This window comes from Lepidochelys kempii, chromosome 13 (assembly GCF_965140265.1).
Source record: "Lepidochelys kempii isolate rLepKem1 chromosome 13, rLepKem1.hap2, whole genome shotgun sequence".
NCBI lineage: Eukaryota > Metazoa > Chordata > Testudines > Cheloniidae > Lepidochelys > Lepidochelys kempii.
This window is the reverse complement of record NC_133268.1, coordinates 19,590,600-19,607,582: the sequence shown is the minus strand read 5'-3', so window position 1 is coordinate 19,607,582 and position 16,983 is coordinate 19,590,600. Positions and strand designations below refer to the sequence as shown.

General features: G+C 44.3%; 1 protein-coding gene across 1 annotated transcript in view; it reads left to right on the top strand.

Moving 5' to 3' along the window:
* The window catches only part of LOC140897231 (adenosine deaminase-like), a 37,239-nt gene that overhangs the window by 13,537 nt on the left and 6,719 nt on the right, over nt 1-16,983 (top strand). Inside the window, exons 2-8 of the mRNA XM_073309625.1 lie at nt 1,552-1,613; nt 5,200-5,322; nt 5,834-5,977; nt 9,176-9,291; nt 11,401-11,525; nt 15,736-15,807; nt 16,201-16,302. Of these exons, the coding sequence (XP_073165726.1) occupies nt 1,552-1,613; nt 5,200-5,322; nt 5,834-5,977; nt 9,176-9,291; nt 11,401-11,525; nt 15,736-15,807; nt 16,201-16,302 (744 nt within the window). The remainder of the gene's footprint in view (nt 1-1,551; nt 1,614-5,199; nt 5,323-5,833; nt 5,978-9,175; nt 9,292-11,400; nt 11,526-15,735; nt 15,808-16,200; nt 16,303-16,983) is intronic.

Sequence of the window (16,983 nt, the reverse complement as noted above, 5' to 3'; positions counted from 1 at the left end):
TGTTGCTGTCACTTGTGGGTCGCTTTTGCAGGAAATGTTTGAGATGAGCTAGGAACTTGTAGATGCATGTTGCTAGGATTTTGTACATGGTACAATGTGGAATAAAGATGCATAGTGAGCCTCAAGCCTGTAATTCCATCAAAGGGTTGTGTGGCCACCAAAACCCCCAAGGAGTGACACCTCTGTGAAGACTCAATAATTGAATGGAATTGGAGCCCAATAATTCAAAACTTGCCAGGTTTTTACATTTCAGCCTTGCAGGGGGTGCCTGGGCTCAGGGCTTCAGCCCTGCAGCTCTGTTCCCGGCTTCTGCCTCGCAGGGGGTGCCAGGGCTCCCCATGGCTCTGTTCCCCATTTCAGCAGGGTGGCGGGCGCTGGGGTTTTTACATTTCTGAGGAGGATGGATCACTGCCCCCCAAAATGGACCCGACTGAGGGGTCCTGTTCTCTGTACCTACAAGCTCTGTTTTAGACCATGTTCGTGTCATCTAATAAACCTCTGTTTTCCTGGCTGGCTAAGAGTCACGTCTGACTGCGAAGTTGGGGTGCAGGACCCTCTGGCTTCCCCAGGACCCCGCCTGGGCGAACTCGCTGTGGGAAGCGCCCGGAGGGGCAGAGGATGCTGAATCCTCGAAGGTCAGACCCAGGAAGGTGGAAGCTGTGTGAGCTTTTTGCCCTGCAGACAGTCTGCTCACAGATAGGAGACTTCACCAGAGTCTTGCCTGGCTTCGTAGGGAGCAGTCCCAAAGCATTGCCCGGGGGACTCCGTGACAGGGGGTACATCAACTCATCTAGATATTTGCTTAGTTTTTCACAGGCTACATAAAAAGCACTGGCAAAGTCAGTACAAAATAAAATTTCATACAGAGAATGACTTGTTTATACCACTCTATACACTGTACACTGAAATGTAAGTACAATATTTATATTCCATTTGATTTATTTTGTGATTATGTGGTAAAAATGAGAGTCAGCAATTTTTCAGTATTAGTGTGCTGTGACACTTATATTTTTATATCTGATTTTGTAAGCAAGTAGTTTTTTAAGCGAGGTGAAACTTGAGGGTACACAAGACCAATCCAACTCCTGAAAGGGGTACAGTGGTCTGGAACGGATGAGGGCTACTGGTTTAAGAGATTATGAATATCAAGATGGAGCAGGATAGAAGCAAATGTCGCTCCCCCACCCTTACTTATTGGGGGACCAAATATGAGTAGGACAACTTCCTGAGCAGTGTAAACATTCCTGGAAACAGAGTTTGCTTGTAAAGGAATGTTAAAAATGTGACCTCCAGGAAGAACAGTGAATCCAATTCTGTCAATTTTCAGACATTCAATAAATAACTTACTTGATAAGTGTATCTTTTCTATATTCTGTAGCTTTCTATGTTCTCTCTCTTAGCTCCCATCTTGTGACTCCACCACACTGGTTGTATTTGTAGCGTCTTCTGATCCAGAGATTACTTTCACAGTTATATGAATGTGTCATTGTTCTTTGTCTTTTTTTTTTAAATTATTTATTTATTTATTTAATTTACTCATTTTTATTACAGGTAGAACTTCATGTCCACCTGGATGGAGCCATAAAGCCAGAAACAATATTATACTTTGGCAAGTGAGTTGTTTAAAAATAACAATTTGCTTCAGTGTGTTTAGCTGGGTGCTTTGATTTTTAAAGATTTCCTGAACAGAGGCGCCTCCATGTAAAAAGGAAAACTCCTAGAATTTGGCCCTGTCCTTGCTGATTAGGCCCGTGTTAGCTAGAACTATGTTTATACATCCTTTCCATTAGCAAGATTCTAGCTGACAAAGACAAGGATTTTTTGTTTACTAAGCCCTGCCAACAGTCTATCCTATAGATCACTGTATATCCCCACCCCTGATTCTGACATCCCAATTCTCAGACAAAAAGTTCTCTGTCCATGCCCGTCAGGGAAACTCTGCTTGAAATGTGCAAACAACAAATGGCTGTCACTAGCATGTCCTAGTCGCAGTGTAGACCAGTGCTGTGACTGAGTGTATGATGCACAGAGCTGACCACTTTCTAATAGTGTGGTAGGGAACCTGGACTGAATTGGTGTTAAATATGTAACCAAACAGTGACCTAGTGCCCCTCTCCTTATGCTCACAAGCCACAGAGCTATAGACAACAACATGAGCAGGTTAGATGAGGAAACAGATTTTGTGGTCAGGCTTCCAAACAAATTTAGAAAGAATGAGTTATTAGCCCATTTCTAAATATATCCGTTAAACAGCACAGTGTTCTGTCACATTAATAACTGCAAGAGTTCTGCAAAGTGCAAACAACCTTAGTGCACCAGCATTGCCACTGCCAGTTCCGGGTCTGCAGAAAGCAATTGGCTGGGTCAGTTGTACTTGCCACACTATTAATGCTAGTATTTGTGTTTTCAACAGAGGTTTTCTCTCTCAGCACTCAGTGTAAATTTTCTGTTTAATCCTGCCTTGCCATCTCAAAACCAGGCAGATGGTATAATTCAGGCTGTGTGGATAACCAGATATATGGTACAGGGGCATGTCTGGAAAAAAAATTGTTTTTTTGGTTGACCTGAAATGAAAATGTGCTGAAATTTTTGCCAACCTGAAATGTTGGAAAAAATGGTTTGTCATGTCAACCATAATATTTGGTTTTGATTTTGAAATTTTTAAACTTCTTAAAATCGAGGGACATTCCAAAATGAAGAAAAGTTGAAACTTTTATTCCCAGCATGCCAAATTCAAACCAAATCTATGGGGTTGGAGTTTTTTTTGGCTTTTTGGAGGAGGGAAAAATTGGTTCTGCAGAAAAACAATTGTCTCATTCTAGTTGTAACACATTGCCAGGGAAAGTCTTCAGTGCTATGGCTTCATTGCTGGCTTAAGCAAGAAGGAGCAGATGTGCTGTCGGGGAGGCAAACTCTGGTTAATTGACGTATACACTTGATGAGTGGCTAGATAAATAATTAACAACTTCAGGACCTGGCTCTATAATTTTAAACAAGATAAACATGAATCTTCTTCCAGGAGTGAACGTTTATTTAAACGTAAAGGACATTGGCAAACAATGCCAGATTTCTTAAGTATGGCAGAAACCCCTCTGATCAAGAACATCATGATTAGGTTGAATCTAACAACCAGCCTTTGCAGGTTCTTTCCCATGTCCCAACAAATAACACTTCAACATAGTTGAGGAGGTTTTAGCCATGAAAGCAATTTCTGGTAAAAATGGAATAGAAGTGGCATGATCTAAGATGGATGGATTTGAGGATTTGATAAAATATTTTTGTATGGGAAAAAAATTACTTCTCAGTAATTGGTTAAGGTGCCTTCAGAACATACAATAGTTTCTGCGATGCAGCCAAGATAAATTTTCAGAAGGTGCATCAAGAAAATCCTTCTCATTAATTGCTGGATGCCCCTTTGGTATGTTGTGTAAGAAATTCCCCTTGATTTCACCCATCTATACATATTGTAGGATCAAAGGAGTGGGTTAAAGATTTCAGTGTATGGATAGGTATCCTGTGCATGTGAGGGATTCATTGACACATCTGACTCTCTGGAGCTCTTCTACTTCCTTATGGCAATGTGGGTGATTGGGTTATGGTTAGCTGGGGGATTCTCTTGACTCCGGTAGATTGGAGTGTCCATACTTCAGCCACCAGGGGGAACTGTGCTGGCAACTTGGCAGGAGCTCAGGGCTGCCCCATGCTTGAATAAAACGGAGGTGACTGGAGCTATTTTCATGTCTACTATGAAGTTGGCACCTCCCAGCAGATAGTGCTCAGTTCAGGGTAGAGCAAAAATGCATGCTGGTTTTTGTGCAGGGACAGCATTTTGTGGGGGCAGTCTAGGAGTCTGCTTTGAAAATCTGGCCCCAAGCATAGAATGCTGCTTGTGATCATGACTTAGTGATCATGACACGAAAACTGCTTGGTACAGCTCAAACAGCAAATAAATAAAGTTGCTGGGCGGTGATTGACTCAATTTGACTACATCCAAATAATGCAATGTTGTAGTGACACATGAGAGAGACTCTGTATTGGTGCTCTAAGTCTTGTGTTTGCAATCCCTGCGTAGACTCCCTGAAAGCACAGGTTTGAATTCTGTCAGGCTTGACTGCACTCATCCACCTTTTATGGTGCATACGTTGACTTCCACACAATCTAGTGTGTCTAAGCCTTATATCTTTATATGTGTAGACGATCCCAAATTACCCTGCATCCAGCCCACTGTAGTTAAGTGTACCATAGACAGAGAAAGGCCTGCAGGAAGGATTTGAATGAGGATAGGATAAGGGCCTGTTCACGGGCTCAGGAAGGGCAGTGTTCAATGTAGGGCATGGCTTGGAGGTGTCTGTCATTTAAACTGAACAAACGATGTGTCATCAGAGTGGAAAGGGCAATGTGGAAAGAGTAATCCTTAACAGTAATGAATGATGTATGCTGAGTGCCAGGGTCTTAATCTGTGGTAACTGCCTTTGCCTTTGAACTCTGAATGTAGTGTAGATTTCCTACACCACAGAGCAATAAAACATGTGTGTACATTGATCAGATGAGCAATATCAGTCATGCTATTTTCCTGCAGGTAGGTTGTGTAGTTGGCTGTTGGAACTGGAGAAGGCCAAGGCCTTGGTACTGAGATCTGGAGCCTTTCCCCTCCAGCTCACAAGCTCAGATACAGCCCACTTTTGGTAGCAATGGAAAGGCTTTCCTATCTGGTTGCTCTTTGGTGGCTTCTCTGTGAAGGGGCTTGTGGGTGTCAGCTTTGGTTCACAGTGTAAAGATTTCCACGTCAGAGAAACGACATCACAATTGTTCGCAGCCTCAGCAGAAAGGTCAAGGATTGACTGGCTCTTAGAGACTAGTAACAGGCAAACCTAAGAAGGTTCCGTGGCTCAGTTCAGATAAAAGCAATCCGATGTTTGGCAGCTCTTGAGCCTATATAAATGGGGCTGGAAATTTCTTTCTTGAAATAATTTGTCATTTATGCTTCCAGGACTAGGAAGTACCAAGGCATCAGGAAAAGAGAGGTTCTGTTTGGCTCAGTTTCTTTGGATAGTTCTGGGTCTGTTGTTTTTGGGGATAGAGATCAGAGTCCTCTCTTATCTGGGTGGGGCTCCAGAGGCACATATGTGAGGTACCTTTTTTCTGTGCTGTATCTGTTCTGTGGAGAAATAGAAAAGTGAAATGTTTATCGATTTCCAGGAAAAGAGGAATTCCGCTCCCTGGTGACACTGTTGAAGACTTCTTGCAGCATGTCAGTTACACGGAGCCACTCACTCTCACCCAGTTTCTAGAAAAGTTTGCTCTCTACATGCCTGCCATTGCGTAAGTAACTTATTGCCTGGTAACCACTGCAAGTTTCTTATCGGTCTCAGGCATCTGCAAGCTAGAATTGCCGATTTGGGGCTTGAATGGTCCTGAGAATGCCTGCTTGGGAGACTCTAAGCTACAAAATGTATTCATTTCCCTTTACTATGATAATGATGATTGATAACATCATGGTATTTTATTTGCTTATCTGAAAAAAATCACTGGTTCCTGGGAAGTGGGGGAGTAGGCTTTTGCCCAGCTGGTTTAGAGATGATGCAGTCAGTCCTGGCACCATGCAGGGAGAAAAGCTAAATGACTCTCTAGATAGGTCGCTTCCAAGCCAAAGGACTCTTGCATTCTAATTTCTCTAAGTGTGTGATGAATTTTCATGTGCTGGTGAGACGGGGATGCCTCTTGGGAAGCATTCAGACCCTCAGCAGGTCCACTCTCCCCTATCTTGTTGATCAGCAGCCCATAAGTTGCTGAGAACTCATAAATCAGACTAATCCTGTTCTTTTCCGTACAGGGGGGACCGCGATGCTGTGAGAAGAATAGCCTATGAGTTTGTAGAAATGAAAGCAAAAGAAGGTGTCATCTATGTTGAGGTCAGGTACAGCCCTCACCTCCTAGCCAACTGCAAAGTTCATCCTGTTCCATGGGGCCAAGAAGAGTAAGTGAATCCATAAAGCGTAAGACTGTGCCAACAGAGCACTCTGAGATCTGCGCGAAAGCCACTGACCAGCAAATGGAGAACAGAGTTTTGCTCCCGGCAGACAATAAGGAGGATCTATAACTTGAGAGCCAGATTTTCATGGTTTTATATGCATAATTTTGTGCCTAATTTACATTTGCAATTACAGTAGTTGTATAGGCATATAACTAATTGGACACACTTGCTGGTAATTACCCAGTGAGCAAGCACAATTTTGATAATTGTGCATAGAAATTAGCGTGTGCAGTTCTGCTCCTAAACAAAATGTAGAGCTGAATCCATACAGGTGCATTGGAAAGCACAATTTAGGTTACATTTATATGCCTTAACAAAGATATACACTAGTAGCTGTTTCATCTGTGCTTTGGTAACTGCTCCTTCTCCTGTCTTCCCACTTCCTCAAAGGCTTAATAGCAGAGTGCTGTAGTGACGTCTCGATTATCTTTTTCCAGAACATGCTTCTGCATGCTAACTATTGAGGATTACAAGCAAAACTAAACTGCTGTTGTCGAAGTAGATGAACCAAGTAAATTTTGAGATGCCGTGTGTGTGTGTGTGTATATATATATATATATATATATAATTTTTTAATTGTTCTTTCACCACTTGGTGATCACTGAGTTCACTGGTTTCAGAGTAACAGCCGTGTTAGTCTGTATTCGCAAAAAGAAAAGGAGTACTTGTGGCACCTTAGAGACTAACCAATTTATTTGAGCATAAGCTTTCGTGAGCTACAGCTCACTTCATCGGATGCATACTGTGGAAAGTATAGAAGATCTTTTTATACACACAAAGCATGAAAAAGTGGGTGTTTACCACTACAAAAGGTTTTCTCTTCCCCCACCCCACTCTCCTGCTGTTAATAGCTTATCTAAAGTGATCACTCTCCTTACAATGTGTATATTAATCAAGGTGGGCCATTTCCAGCACAAATCCAGGGTTTAACAAGAATGTCGGGGGGGGGGTAGGAAAAAACAGGGGGAAATAGGTTACCTTGCATAATGACTTAGCCACTCTCAGTCTCTATTCAAGCCTAAGTTAATTGTATCCAGTTTGCAAATGAATTCCAATTCAACAGTCTCTCGCTGGAGTCTGGTTTTGAAGTTTTTCTGTTGTAATATCGCAACTTTCATGTCTGTAATCGCGTGACCAGAGAGATTGAAGTGTTCTCCGACTGGTTTATGAATGTGATAATTCTTGACATCTGATTTGCGTCCATTTATTCTTTTATGTAGAGACTGTCCAGTTTGACCAATGTACATGGCAGAGGGGCATTGCTGGCACATGATGGCATATATCACATTGGTGGATGTGCAGGTGAACGAGCCTCTGATAGTGTGGCTGATGTTATTAGGCCCTGTGATGGTGTCCCCTGAATAGATATGTGGGCACAGTTGGCAACGGGCTTTGTTGCAAGGATAGGTTCCTGGGTTAGTGGTTCTGTTGTGTGGTTGCTGGTGAGTATTTGCTTCAGGTTGGGGGGCTGTCTGTAGGCAAGGACTGGCCTGTCTCCCAAGATTTGTGAGAGTGTTGGGTCATGCAAGGTAACCTATTTCCCCTTGTTTTTTCCTACCCTGCCCCCTCCCCCCCAGATGTTCTTGTTAAACCCTGGATTTGTGCTGGAAATGGCCCACTTTGATTATCATACACATTGTAAGGAGAGTGATCACTTTAGATAAGCTTTTACCAGCAGGAGAGTAGGGTGGGCAGAGAGAAAACCTTTTGTAGTGGTAAACACCCATTTTTTCATGCTTTGTGTATATAAAAAGATCTTCTGTACTTTCCACAGTATGCATCCGATGAAGTGAGCTGTAGCTCACGAAAGCTTATGCTCAAATAAATGGGTTAGTCTCTAAGGTGCCACAAGTACTCCTTTTCTTACTGAGTTCACTGAAATTTGCAATGAATCTCCCCATCCGTACAAATCAGTGAGGTCCCATTGTTGTTTTCAGCTCAGGCAAGGAGAAGCCTAGCACGGACCTCAGTTAGTTAATGTATAATCCAATCCCTGTTTATATAGGACCAGAGGGGGGCAGCACACCTTTTATTTCTATCTGGAATGCAGTAATAGTCATGTATACGCTTTTCTTCCCCCGCTTCCCCCTCCCCCCCTAAAAATGTTGTTCTTTCGGTAACTGCTCCATCTGCTGCCCTCTCCTGAGGACAGCTTGCCCCAGGGGCATTGTCTTGTCTTTGTGTGGGGAAATAGCTATTAGATTTTTGGCTTAAGCTGCTCCCCCTTAAAGAAGTCACCAGAGTTCAGATACACATCCCCACCCCAACCCCCCATCCAAAATGTAACATTTTCTGCCAGCAAAGTTAGTGGGCTGAGCCTTTGGGAGCAGCCCTTGTAGCTCTCAGTCTGTCTTTCTATGTCATCTGTGCTCTTTAGAACAGTGTGTCACTAAGTAAACCAGCACTGAACTTTGCAAGGAGACTTCTGGGATTTCTCACAAAACATGGTTTGAGGCTTCTGCTGCTTTTTGTGTCACACCGCTCACTGCTGCCAGGATAGTGCAAAGCTCTGCATCTTAATCAGACTTTCTGGCCAAAAAAAAGAAAAGGGGAAAAAAAAGTTCCTCTTCCCCAGCTGGCAAACTGGTTCATTTACTCAAAGAAATACGGTGCTCTAGCGCGGGGTTTTTGAAAGTGCATCTCTCAGACCAACATGCATCCCACGCAACCCTGCCGTGCCACCTCCCTCACCCTCCAAACAGATGTGGGTCACTGAGGACCTCAGTTACAAAGGAGGCTAGTGCTGCATATAGGTGCAAAGGGAGATTCACAGATGCACCTAAGGGAGTCAGAGGCCTAACCTGCTTAGACACTTTTGTAAATGCTACTAGGGACCTAAATACCTTTTTAAATCTGGCCCTGAAACTACAGTTCCTGGCAGACCGTGCTTCCTCTTGCTCTGAGGGGGTGCAGTGTACTCCTTTTTTTATATATAAATGTGGCCCTTAGCTTTCTGGCATTATGCCAGTGTGGTCACATTGGTTGGGCAGTGTTTGGATTCTCCTGTATTTTACAGCATACAGCAATAATACAGCCAGCTCAGTGATGTTACATTAGGGAAGCAGTTTCTCTTACTCTCGGATTGCTGGGGTGTCGAACCTCACGAGCTTGCTAGCTAACTTCTAAGTTTTCTTCCCACAGAGGCGACCTCACTCCGGATGAAGTGGTTCACCTTGTTAATCAGGGATTACAGGATGGAGAAAGGCATTTCAACATCAAAGCCAGGTCTATTCTATGCTGCATGCGCCATATGCCAAGTAATGTATTACAGTTCACCTGCTGCTCTGCTCCCTCCTTTCCTGACCCTTTGAGGGGTGTGTGAAATGCCTTGAATTGCGATCCTTTGGGGAAATGTTAGGGAAGCATCAGTTGCTCAGTTCTGGTTTGAATGTTGTCTCAGTGCCGTGGGAAAGTGATGGCTATTTCCCATGTAGGTGCTGGTGGAAGAGAGAGACGGAGGGAGAAGACACTCTTCATACCCACTCAGTGATTTCCAGGTCTTTTCTCTCTGGGGGGGGCTAAATCTGACATCTCCCCAGTCTCAAGATTGAAAGGTACCAGCTCAGTTTTCCCTATTTCTGCAGAAAGCAGTTTCTAACCAGCTTAGAGTTGTGCTCAGGTTAGTCTAAGCCGCTTTATGGGGTAGGGTACATGCTCTGGCATATCAGATGAATAGCAACATCTCTTAGAGGTGCAAAATAGAGGTTAAGTGGAGTGTGTGTCGTTCATTTCCATTTCCTGCAGCTAGCTTTAAAATAAAAACCAAGATCTAGGTAGACTGACACAGGACCGCTCCAGCTGGGGTTCGAGGAGAAGTGGTCTGGTTCAGAGATTGTTCTTTATAACTGGGATTCAGGGCAGACAGGTTTCTTGTGAAGAGACTATTAGTTATGAATTGAAAGACCATGTATAATGTGTCTTCTTCTAATTCTGGTATTAAACAAACCAAGCCCTCGAAATACACTGCTTCAGTCCATACTAGAACCTCATTCAGTATTATTCCCTTCCATGATAAAGATGGGGAAACTTGAACTCCTAGTTGAGAATGAAACTAATTTCTGGGCTCCGTTGGAGGGTGGCGTTGGAAATGTTTATCCTCTATTGCTGTTCCCAGCATTCCAAAGCACAGTGTAGAACAAAAATGATCAGCAGTTAAAAGCAGTAACAAAGGTACCTGCCAATAATTCAGGTAAAGCTGCAGAGTAGATGCTCAAATTGGAAACATTCCATGGGCAAGGAGAACAATTATACAATGACTGCACTTCCATTGTCTGGTCATGATGAGGGCTAACTAAATAACCTGTTGTTTCCATACTCTATGCAGGACCAGGTCCAAAAAACAGGTGAAATACACTAAGCCACATTCACTAAAGGGCAAAATTTAAAATGTATGTAGGTGCCTGAAAATGCAGCCTGGCGCCTAGTGGGATTTCGAAAGGTGCCTGAACATTTTTGAAAATCCCACTAGGTGCCTATCTGCATTTTATACTCCTGGGGGCATTCTGCACTAAAAAATTAAATTCTGTGCACAATATTTTAAAATTCTGCAAATTTTATTTATCAAAATAACACTACATAATCACACCAGTTTCAATTATTTTGGTAACTTATTTCAAAATACCTGTCAGCAAGTATGTCTGTAACAATACAGACCAACACAAAAATTCCCCCAGGATTAGAGAGTTAAAGAAAACCCTATGACACCCAGTTCCAGTTTCTCTGCTCCCTTCCCCCCGCCCCCAAAGCCCAATCAAGAGTACCAGACACCTACAATCCCTCCCACCATCCAGAGCCCAGCCATGCCCCCACCCCCCAGCCCAAACCCCCTCCTCCCCCAGCCCAGCTGTGGCCCCCTCTTGATTCCTGTTACTAGAAAAGCCCCTTCTGCTTTCAGCTCTGCACAAAGCATTGCCCTGCGAAGCAAAGCATTCTATGGGTACTGTGATAATGAGAAAGCAGGGGCTTGGAGCTGGGAGTTCTTCCTTTACTATGTAGTCAGGCACATACATTCTAAAGTGCAAAGTCACAACGTAATACAATCTACTGGGGCTGACTCATGGAGTTTTGCTCTTGTCAAGGGCTGTAATGGTAATGATGAAGGGCTCCCCCTTGGAAGGCCTAATAACCAGGGCTAAAACCTGTCATGCCTACCAACTTTACAGGCAGTGAGCTCACTTGTTAGTGGGGCTGTGACTCTGGTCTGTAAATCTGGCTCTAGGGTTTTGTTGCTTTTATAGGGCTTCAAACTCAGGGAAGAATCCCAGAAGGCAAATGAACTAAATTTTTGTATTCATGTGAACAACCACATCTGTTCAGACAAGAGCTCAGGGATGTTTTTTCTTAAATCCTGCTGCTCTTCGTTCCAGGCTGGTCATTGGAGGTGGTGGAGCTGTGTAAGAAATACCGGAACAATACGGTGGTTGCCATAGATCTGGCTGGGGATGAGTTGTTGGTGGCTGAGACCTTCCCAGAGCATAGGAAGGCTTATGAGGTTTGTTCAATGAGCTTCTCGAAAAATCTTGTATCAATTTCTTTCTGGTTAGTGCAGAAACCGCACAGTACAAAGGGGATCTGGCAAGTAGTTCAGATCCAAAGTGGCCTGTAAGACTTTTATACATGTCTTAAAATTACTAGAAGTGTTTTATTGGCATAGTAGAAATATTACTTTTAATTTGGTTTTTAAATTACTAATAGAGCATATCCATAATTTAAGTATAAAGAGATGTTTTTATTTAAATGTGTCCCAGCTGCGTTCACAGCCTTGGTTCTGCAGCACTGAGCTAGTGCACAGAGCCACAAAGTGAAATGGATGGTAAAATGATCCTGCATTCAGATCTGCCTGGGCGCTCCAGTGAATCTGCATAGGGCTGCCTGCTTATGTTGTTTTACAGGATCAGAACTCCATACCAGACATGAAACTGGCTAGTCCCTCTTCACTGTCTCCAGCTGAGTAAAATGCAAAAACTAAATCAATCAGATAAACAGTGTAAACATATGTTCAAATTTTTTTTCCATTGTAATAAACTAAGATGATGGTATTGGAGAAGATTTCTTTCCTGAAATGTATTCTTTTTAACTAGACAGTGTTACTTTACTGTAGCTTAAAAAGGAAGCCCCATGCAAATATCTCCCATCTGTATATAAGGATTTTAGGACTCTAGGGGTGTTTGTATTTTAAGAAGTTACGTGATTGGCATAGGTCAGTGGGAGCTGAGGGTGCTCAGGAACCCAGCCTGAGAGGACACTGGATTTAAAAATCGTGCTGGGTGTCAGGTGATTGGTTGAGGTAGAATCAGGGATATCTCAGGGGTTTACTGTTGTAGTTAACAGTCCGACTGCCATCTGTGGTTGTCATGGGAATCATTACAAATGTCCTAATGTGCAAGCAAAAACTTGAGGGTGAGGGGAAGAGTATGGAAGAAATATACTTTGTTTTGCATGGCCCTGAACTTCTGTACTTTCATTATCGGTGTCTCCTTGCATAAATGCCCAGTGCCATTTTTGAAATCTATGCAGTTTCTCACTTGCTATCATCTTTCCATTAAGCACTTATTGATAAGATATTACTTGCGTAGCAGTTTCTTATCCTTTCTAACATGCTGAAGTTCCTTGTCATGAGCACTAATCAAGCAGCTGTACCTTCATCTTGTGCAACTGTTATACTTGCATTATACAAGACGAATCAATTCGTTGCTTATCACGTTACATCCAGGTATTTTAAAGGCAAATAAAACAAGATGGAAAGTCAATTAATATCTAGCTTGCCTATGCGTGAGGTCTCAAAGTCCAAATTTCTCAACCCAAAGGATTTGAATTGTTCTTGTCTGAAAGCCAGCATCTCATTCAGACTCAGAGAAACACGGAAGGAACAAAAGCTCCAATTTGTCAGGCTTTCTCAGCTGGCATGAAAGTAGAATGCTCTCTTTCTAAATTGCCCTCACACTAGAGCTTCACGCGTCAACAGTAACATGGATAATATGACTTATGAAATGAGAGGCTTATGATGAAGGGATCCGATGTCTGCCTTTGCACTGGCGTTCCCAGTTTTCAGTTGTGTTGCCATTTAAACTCTGGCTGGGAGAAGTCAATGACTCTCACTACAATTGGGGATAGTTGGGAGAGTTCTGTCTGTGACTTGCCTGCAGTAGGTTGTGGGGAGATCATGGGAAGCCATGTAAAGATCTTGAAGCTGTGACTCTAGATAATTAGCTCATGCTAAAGTCCTAGGTAAGTGATGTTCTAAACCAAAGAAGCATGCAGAGAGGAATGGATTGTCTCCTTGGTTGGGAAGTTCTGGGTTATTTAGAGTCAGAGGAGGCTGTTTGGAGGGGACGTCTATATAGCAATCAAGGGGTGTGATTGCAGTTCATGTAGACATACCTGAGCTAAGCTTTAATCCAGCTATCTCAGATCGAGGAGCAGTGAAGGTGTGAGAGCACGTGCTTCTGTGCAGACCTGTCTGTAACCCTGTGTAATTCTTGGGCAGCTACCCCACACTGAAGCATGCACTGCTGCAGCTTCACTGCTCTGGAACCTGAGCTAGCTAGATTAAATCTACTCCCGTATGTCTGCCCGAGCTCCAGTCGTGCCTGTGATTGTGGTGTAGACATACCTTGAGAATGGAGGTATGGGAGAGATTTCTGGCTTCCCCAGTGCACACCCCCACACCCACAGAAATTCCTGCCCATCTCGCTGTTTTCTAATCTGTATAGTGCACCAAAGAGGGATACATAAATGAACAATAAAAGCGAGCAGACACATCTGCTCTTTCATTAAGAGCTAGTAAGTGGAACTGATGGAATGGAAGGTGCCATGTGGGGTTGGAGGTAGAATCTTGGAAAGCAGCAGAACCAGTTGTCTTTGCTATTGTCTCTGTGCAGTATGCCACCCCTGACCCCCAGACCGTGCCACTCTTTGATCACAGACGTTAGAGGAGATAAACATAGTTGTTTTCTCTGAAAAATCCTCCTGCAAGCTGCAGATCAAGTTAATTTGCTTCATGCACGTGACCTTGGTAAAGCGAGCTGGCAAAATAATGGGAATTGGGCAGGCAGAGAGACTCGCTCTGGGTGTGAGTGCCCCAAGAGCTGGCCTGTGCGTTTAACACACGTTGGAAACAAAATAGTGTTTAAATCAAATCTTTGTTTATCTTTAAGACCTCTGGCTTCAGAGCCACCTGCTGCAGTTCTGACACAGTCAGAGCTCCCATAGACTTCAGCAGGAGTTTTGCCAGAGCTTGGAATCTTCTGTCTTTTAAATTGTTGACTCTGGGTTCTGTCAAACTCGTTGCTCGGAGCCCTAACCTGAAGGCCTTGTCATGCTTCATTGAAGTCAATGGCAAAACTCTCATTAACTCTTACTTAATCAGTCTTCGGGATCAGTAGGAGAAGCGTTGCACTCTGATAGTTCAAAGCCCAATCCAAAGCCCTCTGGATCATTCCATAGATATTGGGGGGAGGAGGGAGGGTTGGATTAATCTGTTCATCCTCGGAACTCCCGAAATTAGCAGTTTCTGACACAAATGAAAGGCCAGTGTGAAGGGAAAGACTGGTAAGCTTAGCCCTGACTGAATGGTCAGCCTTCGGGGTAACTGTCTGAGTCCCTGTTCTATGCAGGACATGTGACAAGTGTGTGTTAAAACAAAGCTATCACTGCAAACACAGGGAGTCTCGATTTAGTTTCAAGTAGACTCATCTAGGGCTTTTCGTATTAACATGCCAAGCGGAGCCGTGTCTTACCCAGTAGTTCAGAGCAGAGCCTGGATATGCAGTGGCTGCAAACTAAGTGGAAAATTCACAAAGCACCTGAAAAATTCAGTAATACAAAACAGGAACCTCCTGAAGGGGGTGTGTGCACGTGCATGCTGCCTCTGGTAAGATCCCTATAACATCTGCTCAGTGCCCATTCACGTGCCCAGGACATTGGGGTTTGGGATTTCCCAGATCCATAGAATCCTGTTTTGTCACTGATGAAAGGTGCCAGGCTAAGAGCCCCCCTAGACAGCAGGCCCTGAACAGGTAAGGCACAGGTCACAGCAGTGGGAACTCCCCCCCGCCATGTCACCTCAGCCAGCGTGCCTCGCAGGGAGGACCATCTCCATGGCTCAGTTAGTCCTTGGCCTGTCTGCTGAGACTGCCAGCAAGAGAGACAGTTGTACGGTAGTTGTTGGGGTGTTTGTGTGATGTGGACATCAGGGACTGGACTGAGACTCACCGAACTCGCTGCATGTGGGCTGTGAATAACTGGCAACTGGCCTGCTAGCCCAGCCTTAATTCCTACATCATTGCCTTCTCAGAGTCAATGATCTGTTTTAAAAAAAAAAAAAAATAAAAAAATGTTGTTTGAGAACATCATTCATAGCTACACATAGCCAGCAGTAGGGAATGAATTTGCTTTCATTCCCTAGTGCTGGCTGGGCTTCCCAGACACTCACCTACCCAGCTCCTACGCTGTCTGAGATTGGTAATTGATTTTCTTCTTATTTTGATTGTGTTGCTCCACAGTCGTTACCCCTGGGGTTGGAGCTCTCAGCCTAATGGTCTGTTGAAAGCATTCGCTCTGTCTTGAAGGCAGAGAGTAGTCGGTGGTGGTGTTGCTGTCCTGATAGTTTGTTCACATCCCTTCCCCCACCTGCCCCGCCTCTGTGCCTCCCCAAACCCACAGCAGCGTTTTCACTCTTTGCTTCATGTGGGCTTTTCCAGGAAGCTGAAAGATGTGGCATTCATCGCACTGTCCACGCTGGGGAGGTTGGGGCACCGTCTGTCATCAAGGAGGTAAGAAACCCCAGCGCAGGGCAGTGGAATAAGTTACAGCAGAGCTGCAAAATACTCTGTATTGTAATGCAGGGGACAAAGGTAGCTAGGGCCAAATCCTGGCCCATCACTCAATAGCCCCTTGGAACCAAATCCCCCCATTGCTCTAAGGGAGCAGAGCCTGTGCATCATACAAAGAGGGAGCCAGAGATTGAGCCTCATATAGCACTTGGAAGGAGCAGGCTCTCCTAGGAACTGGGCCCCCATGTCCTGCATGCAGGAGTGGATTGGAGTCCTGGTTTGGGGCTTGGAGGGCTCAGGAGCTCCTGTGAGCTTGCCTGATCCTCTGGGGAGCAGGAGTCAGGCCCTTGCACAGAGCTAAGAGAGACTTTACATGTTTTCTATTCTCTACAGGCAATCAATGTTCTGAAGACCGAGCGGATTGGCCACGGCTACCATGTCCTGGAAGACCCAGCCCTTTATAGGGAGCTGTTGGGTAGGAAGATGCATTTTGAGGTAATGACTAATTCTGCAGGGGTGGCAGTTGTGTAACCATCATCTTGTTCCGTCTGAGAGTGAGAGATCAGCTCTTGGGTTGCATGACAAGTCAGCACTTTGAACAATGAACATGGACATAAATGCCTTTACTATAGGGGTGAAATTGCTGCCACCTGGAGTCCAAGTACTAACAGCGTTTAGAGTGAAATCAGCTCTCCACACCACAGTTTGAATTTAGCTGAGGTGCTTCGTGGAAACCAGACATACAAGGCTCCAGCATGTTGCTAACTGGGCTGTTGAGCAGAAATGCGATGTCACCAAGGGGATACAAGTCTGGATCCTTCTCTATGCTGAGTGCCAGAGGTCACGTCATGCTCAGCCTTGGGGAAAGGGAGCCTGTATTATCTAGTCCATCTTCAGTGGATGCTTGGAACAGCACCAGCTCTCTGAGTAGACCGATGCCTTTACCCCTTCCCAGGCAGAGGATGAGTGGCCATGGTGTTAGGCTCACAGGAGTCACAGGCTGGAGAGTGGTGGCAGGTGAGATGTTGAAGAACCTGGTGGTTCTAAAAGGTCCCAGCTTTGGGAGCATGTCTTCCTCAGATGTGCAAAAGAACAAAACCCAGTCTGGACCCTTAGTGTATACTAACTAGTACAGTAGAACCTCAAAGATACAAACAGCAGAGTTACGGGCTCACT